The 12,219-nt window shown below is 35.9% G+C and overlaps 2 protein-coding genes across 3 annotated transcripts in view; one reads left to right on the top strand and one right to left on the bottom strand.

Moving 5' to 3' along the window:
* Nucleotides 1-9,067, top strand: part of LOC149480378 (putative Rho GTPase-activating protein CG5521) — a 28,817-nt gene extending 19,750 nt beyond the window's left edge. For both annotated transcript variants that reach the window (XM_089706527.1, XM_089706526.1), the window contains exons 25-34: nucleotides 48-276; nucleotides 482-620; nucleotides 806-914; nucleotides 1,366-1,526; nucleotides 2,090-2,278; nucleotides 2,653-2,779; nucleotides 3,592-3,747; nucleotides 4,089-4,247; nucleotides 5,075-5,321; nucleotides 5,951-9,067. In XM_089706527.1, coding sequence (XP_089562653.1) covers nucleotides 48-276; nucleotides 482-620; nucleotides 806-914; nucleotides 1,366-1,526; nucleotides 2,090-2,278; nucleotides 2,653-2,779; nucleotides 3,592-3,747; nucleotides 4,089-4,247; nucleotides 5,075-5,321; nucleotides 5,951-6,117 — 1,683 coding nt within the window. In that variant the 3' untranslated portion in view covers nucleotides 6,118-9,067. The remainder of the gene's footprint in view (nucleotides 1-47; nucleotides 277-481; nucleotides 621-805; nucleotides 915-1,365; nucleotides 1,527-2,089; nucleotides 2,279-2,652; nucleotides 2,780-3,591; nucleotides 3,748-4,088; nucleotides 4,248-5,074; nucleotides 5,322-5,950) is intronic.
* A 440-nt stretch (nucleotides 9,068-9,507) lies between these two features.
* On the bottom strand, nucleotides 9,508-11,982 carry mr (anaphase promoting complex subunit morula). The gene has a single exon (XM_089706468.1). The coding sequence runs from the start codon at nucleotides 11,926-11,928 to the stop codon at nucleotides 9,592-9,594; it is 2,337 nt and encodes a 778-aa protein (XP_089562594.1). The 5' UTR covers nucleotides 11,929-11,982; the 3' UTR covers nucleotides 9,508-9,591.
* Nucleotides 11,983-12,219: the final 237 nt, after the last annotated feature.

The raw sequence follows: 12,219 nt of genomic DNA, 5'->3' as shown, positions 1-12,219 counted from the left end.
TTTTGTTTTTGTACTGTTCATTAACATGCAATAAACTTACCCCCCAGATCTGTTCCCAACTCGTGCTATACCTCGGGCACTGGCCCCTCTGGCCCGGCTGCCAGCTGTCGTCGAGCGTGTGCGAGCAGCACGACAGCGTGCCGCCGCTCGGCAGCGAGCTGGGCCCACCTGTACTCAGCGCACCGCATATACAGCTTATGCGGCTTAGTGATTCTACTCTAGCGTCATTTATTGAACTACCCTCGCTGGACGCAACACAAGGAGGGACTACACCGGGTATGTGTTCTATTTTGGTTTGGAAAGCGTCACGATAGCGTGCCGCCGCTTGCAGTGAGCTGGGCCCGCCCGTGCTCAGCGCACCACATATACAGCTTATATACAATATAGCAAACCGAAATATATTATATTGGCCATGTGCACTATTCCCTTATATTTCTAAATAATCAGTAACAAAACTCATCCCATTCATAAATGTTGTCAGGTCTAATAACATCGGATCGGCAAGTGCGTGTGCTACTACGTGATATAACGGGCAAGGCGTGCTGGGACGCGTCCGCGCTGTACTACGACCCCGCTGTGGTGGCCGCTGACGTGCTCGAGTCGCTGCCTTTGCCCACTGTGTACGTAAATATAATAATACACAGTAATAAGGATTATAGCTGTTGTGAATTTCTTTAATTTTTTCTATTATTTATAATTTGAATGCCATAAAACCAAAAATATCGAATTTTTTAATCCTTTTCTTTTCTGATTTATGTGGTATAGATATTGGTCTTAAATAAAAACTTGTTTCATTTCCTTTCAGTGTGGACAGTCCCCGAGACAATACTTTATCTTCTCTCCCGCCGCCGTTACCGCCGGATCTTTTGCCCGACTACAGAAATTCGCCCCCGGATAAACATCAATTAGATCATGTATGAGAATTTTGCAATATTTTAGCGTACTTTAAAACTTCTTTTCAAGATCGCGTCATATCAATACCGTCACGTCATGGAGTTAGGCGACGATTTTGGTATCTTTTGAATCTTGCCAAAGAAGTTTCACTTTTGACACACGCTCTTTTTTAATTTAATAATTTGTATTAACTTTTTTATCTTTAAATCTTGCCAAAGAAGTTTCACTTCAGACACACGCTCTTTTTTAATTTAATAATGTGTATTACTACGCGGTCTGTCCCTTAGACACATAAAACTGAAAGAATAGAATTAATTCGATCGCTCTGGCGGGTCACGGGTGGCCGAGTTGGTGAGGCATCCGCCTCGGATTGGCGTGAAAGGATTCGAGTTCGAGTCCCGCCTCGTGATCGAATTTTTTCTATTCTTTATAAATTTATAATGTGTATTAATTTATTTTTTATATGTATAGGTGCTAGCGTACATAGGGCACACGTCGCCCGAGGTGGCGTGCGGGCGGCGGCTGGACGAGGCGGGCCCGTCGCCGCTGGCGGCCGGCGCGGAGGACCAGCTCGTGTGCGCGCTCGTGGCGCACCGCAACGCCGAGCGGCACTATCTGGCGCACCGCGACACGTGAGTATTGCCATCTTACAAATTAAAATCGTATTTAAAAAAAATATTCGCCAAATGTTGTTGCAAAGCGTATTATTGAATTTGATATTTTTGATTTAGTGGTATTCAAATGCTTTATAAATATAAATTTATAAAGAATAGAAAAAATTCGATCATGAGGCGGGACTCGTACCCGCATACTTTCGCGCCAAACCGGGCGGATGCCTGACCAATTCAGCCACTCGTAACCCGCCAGAGCGATCGAATTATTCTATTCTTTCATTTTCATGTGTCTAAGGGACACCGCGCGCCATCTATCGGGGTTCGAGTCCCGCTTGACCGATTCGGCAATGTTTTTAAGGTTTTGTTAACGTTCACAAGGTTCTTTTGACGATTCGAAAGTGCTTCTAGTCTAATTGAATACATAATTAAATGTGTGAGTTTGAGTTTGAACGTCTGCCATGATGGATACTTTTTAACAACTATCACGTATTCATTTATATATTATTAATTAATTATCAGTTAAAATAATGTTCTAAAATGAAGAAAAAAAAACACTATATTAAATTGTATCTTTCCACCAGTGAGGAGGAAGTGGATTCAGTGGAGTGGTCATCCCAAAGCAGCGAGTGCACTCCGACCAGCCCGTTCGCGTGGAGCCGGCAACTTGTAGCGCAACTTGGCACGTTAGCGCCCGCACGCCGTGCGCATGCGCATCTATTGCGTCGTACTGACCGTCTGCTGCGGGAGCTGAGGAATTTGGATGCGCAGAGGTAATACACAGAAATATGGACACGTTAATATATATGCGCACGCACACACACACGTGCTGTTAAAAACGCGCGCACATAGAAATACGTGCATATACAATCACAAGTGCATTCGCGTGCACAAAAACTCGAACACGTTTACACATTTTCTGTATTTTATTAAGCGAGGTTCAGTATAGAGATAGTGACAAATAATACTTTTTTTTTCAACTTAAATCAAAATTTAGTGCTTAGGATTCACTAATGGTACACAAATCGTATTTATTAAACACATCAAAAGTATATGACTTTTTTAATTTTAATTTTTATCTAGAAAACTAACAAAAAGTTAAAAAGACGACATACGATTCACATCAAATATTATGTATTTTGAACAGGTGTCGAGAAACACACAAAGTTGCAGTTATTTACGTTGGAAAGGGACAAGAAACGCGCAATGAAATATTGTCGAATCGCTGCGGGAGTCCGGCCTACGAAGCGTTCTTGGCGGCACTGGCCTGGGAGGTATGACTTTTTTGAACCTATGAATCTGTTATTTTTTTAATAAAATAATTATTAAAACGACACCAACATCTTTTTTTGTTCGTAATATACTTAAAAATATTCCGAGCGTTCAAAAATTTAATTGTGTTCTTACTTATCAATATATTATCTACGTTACCAGTGCAGGTAATATGCAGGTAATATACAACAGGAGGTGGTGTATTCAAGACATCATATTATTGTAATATCTACGAAGCCGCAGTTGGGCAATAGAGTTTATGTTTAGAAATAAAAGATGTATGTTTTAATGTGTTATACTCGCGTAAAATCAAACACAAGAAAAGAGTCTTTTCTTTTCAAAAGACTAAGTAGAGTTTATAGCTTATGACCTTATTTTTATTTTATTTTTAAGCTATTGCATAGCTTCTATCGCGGGCCTTGAGCGCGGGGACCGAATCGAGAAATTCCGTAACGAAAAAACCTCACGCTCCCCACTCCGACGGGCTCGGAGGTGTGGTTTGAAGGCATGCTATGCAATAGTTTTACCGCGGAAGTCCCCTTTTTTTTTCTTTATGTTTGCGCCTTCGCGTTTAACCAGCATCGTACATGTCCTTTATTTTTATGGTTGCCTGGAAGAGATTGCTTTAAGCAATAAGGCCGCCTATTGTGCACTTACCATATTCATGTTCTCCATGTTAAATTATATATGTTTTTATTACTGGTATTGTACAATAAAGTGTCATAAATAAATAAATAAATAAACCTCATAGGAATAGTGTCTTAGCGCTGGACAAAACAACAAACAGAGTAAATTGGCAATAATGTATGTATAGGTGGAGCTAGAAAGCCACGTGGGCTTCGCGGGTGGTCTGCGCGGTGGTGGTGGGGGGGGTACTAGTGCGCCATACCTCGCCACGCTCACGCTAGAGGCGCTGTTCCACGTGGCCACGCGCATGCCTGCGGATACGCCAGACGCTATACTTAACAAGGTCAGCTTTATATCTACTCTTTGTAAATATCTATAGTAGGTTATAAAAAACTTCAAAGTTAACAGTTTTACTATAAATAATGGATAGCTCTTTTAGTTATCCGTACTTTAGTTTATAATAAGTTTATGATAAACGGCACTGTACAATAATTAGGAAACTACAAAAAAAGAATTGATAGATTGTTCTATTCTGAGTTCCTAAAATTAATTTTTGGTAATTAAAGTTAATGTTGCTTAAAAAACAAGGAAAAAAGCATGTTTATTTCTCGTATTATTTCATCCTCGCTACCACATTTTTATGCGTGTATGTATATGCATCACATATTTAAATAATATTCCCAGACTCGACACTTGGGCAACGACGAGGTGCACGTAGTGTGGAGCGAGCACTGGCGGCCGTACAAGCGCGACACGCTGCCCACGCAGTTCTGTGACGTGCTCATAGTGTTGTACCCGCTGCCTGGCGGCTTGTTGCGCTGTACTGTTTCGAGGAAACCTGATGTGAGTGACTTGTATTGTTTTTTCTAAATACAAATATCATAGTGGAGCTTTAAAATGTAAATATGATTTTATTTTGTAGCCACATGTTATTTATTTGGTTATATCTATCTTCTTCTTCTTATATATAAAAATGAATCGCAAAATGTGTTGGTAAGCGCATAACTCGAGAACGGCTGAACCGATTTCGATAATTCTTTTTTTATTATATTCCTTGAAGTACGAGGATGGTTCTTATGTAGAGAAAACGTAAATATTATGTACCACGGGCGAAGCCGGGGCGGACCGCTAGTATACGATAAAAATAATAACAAAGACTTGATTCAATGTTATATACTATTTTTTTACTGCTCAATAGTTTATAACTGCTTCTTTATGGATAGCTGACTAGCAAGAAAATTCTTACGTAAAAGCATAGATCTGTTGTTGCATACCCTACCAAAAGGGTCTTCATTACAACTGTAATCTTATCCTACGTATTGTACATCAGCCCATTACTTTAGCGATTTGATTGCTAATTGTATCTGGAAGAATCGTATGTCTAACCACTTTCAAACCCCTTTAGCTATACGAGTAGATATCCATACTAATATTATAAATGCGAATGTAACTCTGTCTGTCTGTCTGTTACTCAATCACGCCTTAACTACTGAACCAATTTGCATGAAATTTGGTATATAGATATTTTGATACCCGAGAAAGGACATAGGCTACTTTTTACCCCGGGAAATAGGATAGGTTTTATCCTGGAAGTCCCAAGGGAACGGGAACTATGCGGGTTTTTCTTTGACTGCGCGGGTGGAAAGCTAGTATATGTATAATTTATCCAGGTGGGCGTGTTCGGTCCGCTGTGGGAGGAGTGCGTGGTGCGCGCGCGGTGCGGCGCGGCGCTGGTGCGCGGCGCGGCGTTCGCGGGCGGGCGGGCGGTGCGCGCCACCATGCCGCTGTACCAGCACGCGTGCAGCGAGCGCGCACGCGACCTGGACGCGCTCGTGGCCGCGCACACGCTGCCCGCGCCCTTCGAGACCTTCGTCACAAGGGTGCGCGACCCCGTGCACGCGCACCCGCCGCCCGCTGGTTGGTTGACACTACACTAACAGTTTAAAGTGCCATGATAAGTGATAACATTATGCTTGTGAACAGTAGAGTCTTGTTGGTTTATCCCCGTGCACGCGCAGCCGCCGCCCGCTGGTGTGTACACGCCATCAATTATTATATAATAAAAAGTGTAGCCGTTCAACTATTTTATGAAGTTCTTATATTCCACTTTGTATTGTTACGTGGTACTTTGTTGCCCCTTGATGGAACCATATTTTATAGTTAAAATTTCTTATAGAAATACACAATTCACTAATTGTGTTTCTTAAAAATCTTAACTTTGTGAAGTTCTTTGACTTTAATCGAAATTATATCCTGTTTTTAAAGTATATTTATAGTGCTTAAAAATTAGTTACATCAATGTTATAATAATTGCAATTTATAACGAGAAATACATTATACAACCATTCTTTTTAACAAAAAAAGTCGAACAGTGGGATAATATTTTTTTTAATAAAATTCGAAGCAGCTAAATACCCAAGAAGATTAATATTAATGGTCATAGTGCAATCTCCAGTGTATTAGATATAAGCTTCTTGTAAATACCCAATTTGTATTAACTCGAAAATTGCAAAAATTTATATATAAATCAAAATATCCATCCGCAGATCAAAACAGCGGTCGTCTAGCCGCAGCGCTGCTGGACCACGGCGCGAGCACGTGGGCGTCGTGCGAGCCGCACTCGGTATCTCCGCGGCCGGTCAAGCGGCTCGGGCCCTTCAAGCGGCCGCAACAGGCCGCACCGCCCGCACCCGCGCCACGACGCAACCGGTGAACCAGTGACGTCACAGGGAGACTAGTGCTCGATGATTCTTACTACCTACAACACCTAAAGTGAAGAATTACAATACCCAAAGTGAAGAATTACAACACCTAAAGTGAAGAATTACAATACCTAAAGTGAAGAATTACAATACCCAAAGTGAAGAATTACAATACCCAAAGTGAAGAATTACAATGCCCAAAGTGAAGAATTACAATACCCAAAGTGAAGAATTACAATACCCAAAGTGAAGAATTACAATACCCAAAGTGAAGAATTACAACACCAAAGTGAAGACAAATGTTAACACAAGTGCAACTCCTAATAGTGATTACAAGAGTTTGCTGATACTTACCATCTTGTATGATACCTAATAGTGACAAGTGTTTGATAATTACCACCTCATACAACACCTAAAACTGTGGAGACAAGTTTCTCATGATATTTATCATACAACACCTAGTATTGAAAACAAATATTTAAGTATATAATACTATGATGCATTAGGTATCATACCTAATGCATCATAGTGAAGATAACATAATATGTTCGATGCGCGCCTGAGAGAACATAACATGTGTTCTATGATACCTAATGCATTTATGTGAAGATAACAAGTGTTTGATGATGTTAACCATCACTTTAACACATTATGCAACTTAGTGAAAGCAAGTGTTCAATAATATTAACCATCTGTATGGACTCCAGACTCCCAGATTTAGTGAAGTACTCATTAAATGATTGTCATTCCCAAATTAAGTCTCCCCTGTTTCTTTTTTTACAAATGTATTGAAACTACTTAAGGCCTATTGCTAGACGAATTTTCAATTAAGCTTAATGATTTAAACAATTAAAATCTTTGTTTTACACTTACCAAAAAATATCTTTATTGCATTTTACTCTGTAAATAAGATCTAGAGAATATAAATTTCTGGGAGTCTCAAAGAATAGGATCAGAATGCTGGTAGGAGTCAGAAAGCCAAAGTTTCTAACTTCAAACTATTGATAAATATTATGTTACAGATACATGATATTTGTAACAATAAAGTAATTGAGAAAGAACATTGAGTTTCTTTATAAAAAGGTATTGCTAAATTTACACTTGTATTAATATATTTTGCGACGCTCAATCAATGTACTTTAGTTTAATAAAATTCAATTGCAATGATTGATGTGTTGCTCGGCATGAAGGTAAATAGATATTAAATTAAAGTTATATTTGTTAAGATAAATATTTATTTATTTTACATTAATTTAAGAAACACTTAAACTAATTGACTGATACGACTTGTATGTTGGCACAAATCGAGCGACGGTAACTTTATAACAGATTTGTGAATTACAAAGAATCGCAGTCGAATTAACGAATCGTCCAAAAAGAGATTCTTAGAATAAGCACTAATGCGGACTTAATGAAATTTTATGTACTTAATAATTTATTGCGTAAGTTATTTAACATTAGTATCGTTGCATTTAAATTAATTCTAAAGTATGCAAGCCTTATCTAAAATATTATTGTATTTGCCTAGAGCTAATTGTAACGTCACTTTGAGATCATATACTTTGACTGTTAACAACACTCAATATTTAATTGTAACTTGCGAATGTAATAGCGTAAACAGAAGTGTAAGGAATGGTAGAACCTCTGTGAACAGGGTGAGATCAAAAAATATAATAGAATTGTTATTTAATATCTCAAATATTTATTCAAAAAATAGTATCATTACAAACATTGAAAAATAGTTTGGCCTATTTTCATGACTTTTTTGTTGAATTGGGGTCTCATCTTAATCTGTGAGATATTTTTGTGAGTTCATATTATATTCTAATTATCATAATATCGATTAATATTTCGATTTCAAATTTCCGATTTATATCAAATTCTCTTTACTAACCTAGGAAAAATTTACCTAATTTTAGGGACAACTTAATCCTATATGAACTCACCTTGCTGGACTCTACTAAGAACAGAACTCAATTTGCAGCTTCTACCAATTGTGAATATAAACTGTTAGCCCAACGAGCTACCTGCGGTTCTAGACCCTAAAGCCAAATAAACTGGCAGCATGTTCTTGCATCTGTAAATATGTAAACTACTTGTAGAGCTTTAACTGTTGTAGTGTTTTACAATATTCTAATATTTATTTTTGTATAGATGTTTCTATTAATATGGCTCTAACTCTTATTGTGTTAAAGTTTCTGTAATTGGCTATAGTTATGTTGTTATTTTTCTATTTTACGTGTTTAAAAGATCTGTTTAGTATTAATTTTTGTTACTTATAATTTTCATTAAATATTTCATTAATTGGGTTCAATTTAGTTATGTGAATTTGCCAAATATTTTATATTATGTTTTATTCGTTTGGGTGTACATATTTTATAAGTACAATTAAAATGTATTCTTAAGAAGGTATTTATTTTTAAATATGTATATTCATTGATAATACATGAAACTTCTGATATATACCAAACAATCTTAACTCAATATGAACCCGACTTTGCATTCCAAAATGTAAACTTTACTGAAAAAAATTCTCATTATTATTTTCCACTTTTTCTGTTATAAATGTATTCTTAAAGCTTTGAGTTATTATTATTACCTTATGTAGCAGTTTGCTTGCATTTATTTAAATTTGTATATTATGTACTAGAAAGCATTCCATTATATTATTAAGTATTTGTATTATTTTACAGTATCTATGATTATGTTTACTTTAAACAGTATTTATTAGATGTTAAGACTGACACCATATTATGTATTGAGATCACGAAGTATTAATGTAAACAATTTATTGTAACTGTGGTGGTTTATTGCTAATTTTTTGTTCATTTGTTACTCATACAGTCTAAAAATACAACATGTATTAAAATATAACACATTTGTAACTCACAGATATTTAAGTAATATAATAACCAAATTTTTATATTTAAAAGGTGAAAATAAAATTCTGTTATACCTTTATTTGTATTTTATTTTAAATTCAATACATCAGATATTCAAATAAATCATTTAACTTATGCTACAATACATACACACTACATAGTAACATGAACATAGACACCAAAAAAGGTTTAGGCAATGTTAGGAAACAAGGAACTATAACATTCATTTATAGTTATACAATTTTTATTACAATAAGATTCTTAAAAGTACAATGTTCAGTTATACTGAATTTACAAACTTTATTAAAATACAATAGAGATTCAGAGTGGCATACAAGGTTCATAGATAAATGAATATATGGAAGATGATAATCCATGGAATTGCTTAAGAACCCTTGGATTCTGCATCATTATTATTTAGAATGTAGTTCTTTACAAATGGTAATGATATGGTTTTGAACTACTTTGCTGGCGGCTTTCTACTTTCCAAACTGGTGTTTTTTATTATTTTTACGATACATAAGTCTTTCTAAGATTGAGTTTTATGACATGACAAAGTCTATTTTATTTGAACATAAATACTTTAAATAACTACACACTTACTCAATTATTTTTTGGCAACTTATACATGCCACTCTGTAATACAAGTTGATGTGTTTGTACTTTTGTATCCAAAAATTGCTTCAGTTCTAGCATATGGCATTCTGCGCCAGGAACTTGTGTAGCAAACATTTTGAGCATTTGATATATTCGCTCTAATGGCAAAGTTTCTAAGTTGGTTAACATACCAACAATATATGACCAGAACATTTGAAGTTCACCTTCTCTTTGGTCGTGTACAGAGGCCATTACACTCTCACTTTCCTCATCTTCACAAATCATTTCTTGCACCTGATTAGATGTTACATTTGATTTATTCGCCTCAGATTCCTCAACAACTACATACACATCGGGAGACTTCTCAGAGATGAGACCGAGTGACTGCCAGTATGTTATTTTTCTTCTCAATACATTTATTGGCACTTGCATTATCTGATGAAGTTCATCAATTGACCATTCTGGTTTTGTTTGAAAGTGCATAATTAAAGTTGCATTAAATGGTGACACAGTCAAATCTAATTTTTTCTCACCAATTTCTATCTCAATATTAACATTGCCTAGATGAGGTTTCCAACTTAAAGTTCTGTTCCCTTTTAATGCCTCATAAGCTTTTGTATATTTTTCTAAATGATGTTTAATTTCCTCTGGTAATTCCAAACTTTCATCCTTAAAGGGGGGCCAGAATTGAGCAGATAATATCATTGCATTTGATGTAAATTTTTGATTTAAATCTACAAAGTTTGCATCCTGTTGTATGAGAGCATTAATTCTCTTAGAATCTGAAATATCTTTTAACATTACTTCACAAAAGTGTAAGTGAGACTCTCCAAATTTTATTTTCAACAACTCCAAGTATCGTATCTCCTTTTCAGTGTTGATTACACTTTGTGCTAACAATCTATCTGCTAACAGAGTTCTATATTCATTAACAAATAATTCTTTACTGCCATAAACATTAACAAGCATTGATATAATATCATTGCTTCTATTATTGGTAGGTTTTTGTTTGGGATCTGCATCCACAGGCTCGGGAACCCACTCATCCCAGGCCTCTTCCTGATCAATCTCTTCTCCTGTAGTAGCTGCATATTTAGCTAATTCCTCAGCTAACTCACTACCAGATCCCTCTTCTGTCAAACTACTGACAACACTGCGAACAGTATCTTCTCTATTCCTTAAGTAACTACGAACAGGCCTTGTGACTTTTTCTAAAATGACTCCAGATGGATCTAAATATCGAAGGGCTCTGATAGTGGAAATATAAGCTGTAAGTATATCTGGTGTATTTACTCCTGGGTGCAGAAGTCGGGTCTCTAAAGCAGTTTGTAATTTTTTACACAATGAGGCACACAGATCTGTTTTATTCAAACAAGCTTTGATATCTTCAATAGCAGGCTGAGAGTCGGGATATTCAATAATTATGTTAAATAACTGATCAATTCTTAGTTTCATATATGTATGATACAAAAAATAGCTCAATTTTTTATTAAATTTGTCAATAGCATATTGCATATTTTTATTGTCCGGTGGTGCTTTTGATGATCCTCCACAATATATTCGTGTCAACCATGTTATTACAGTTTTTTCTAACCAATTTTCTAAATGGGATATATGTGAAACATCAAAAGTTCCAGTACAGAGTTTTTGTATGTGTGTTTCCATTCTTACTTGTATAAAATTTGTAAGCACTTGTCCAGCAAGTCTCTCCAACAATTGCAATTCCATCAGTTTCCTGTTGGTCTCATGGAAAACTTTAACAATATATGAACAGCTACACTCGGAATATTCATTAAAACATCCTGCACATGTAACATCAACACTCATATCTGAATTATTTTCATTTTCATTATCAAAAACATTGAAGGCTATTTTATAAAAATGAGTTATAATAACATGAAAATCAACAGGCAATTGTGAGAGTAAGGTAGATCTCACTAGTTGCCTAAATCCATTAATAATATCCCTCTCACCCAAAATAGGTCCTTTGTTGGGACAAACACTGTTTAGTCTTATTAGTCTTCTAAGCATGTAACAAAAACCTCTCATTGATTCATATAAGTCTTTTACTGCAGACTTGAACAGCTGAAAGCCCTTTATCTCCTCATCTACTTTACTAAATTTTGCCCAAAACGTAGGAACTATATGTTGACGCATATATTTTTCCATGTTAACAATAACAAGATCGCGTATTTTAACCTGAATACCTAAACTGGTTATTAGTTCTTGTATTTGTGTATATTCAGCCTCAGTGCAGTCAGTAAATAAAGTATCGTTGAGGATCGGAAATCCGTAATGAATTTTATTCCAATAAACATTGAGTTCATCGCCTTTGAGAGACATTTTGGAGAAAAGAAAATCACTTGCTTGTAACTTTATAATATAGATTTACCAAAGATGGACACCACACAAATCACAATTCGCTCAAGTTTATATATTTTTGAAATAAGTTACCATGCCCCATGGTCTGGCGTTTCAAGTTTGAAATTCAAATTGTGTTTTGAGTTATGAATTATGATGGTTTTGATTGAGTTTTGAGTTTTGACCTCTATGGTTTTGACTTTTGGTGTTTGAAAGGTTTGAAATTTGTATTGACAGGTATTGACCAAATTTACTTTTGATCATAGATAAAAT

Source organism: Colias philodice, chromosome 18, assembly GCF_061535455.1.
Source record: "Colias philodice isolate Cphi_HAF_F1 chromosome 18, ilColPhil1 Martin Lab GWU primary, whole genome shotgun sequence".
Classification (NCBI taxonomy): domain Eukaryota; kingdom Metazoa; phylum Arthropoda; class Insecta; order Lepidoptera; family Pieridae; genus Colias; species Colias philodice.
Note: the sequence above shows the minus strand (reverse complement) of the source record. Positions and strands in the feature narration are given on the sequence as shown.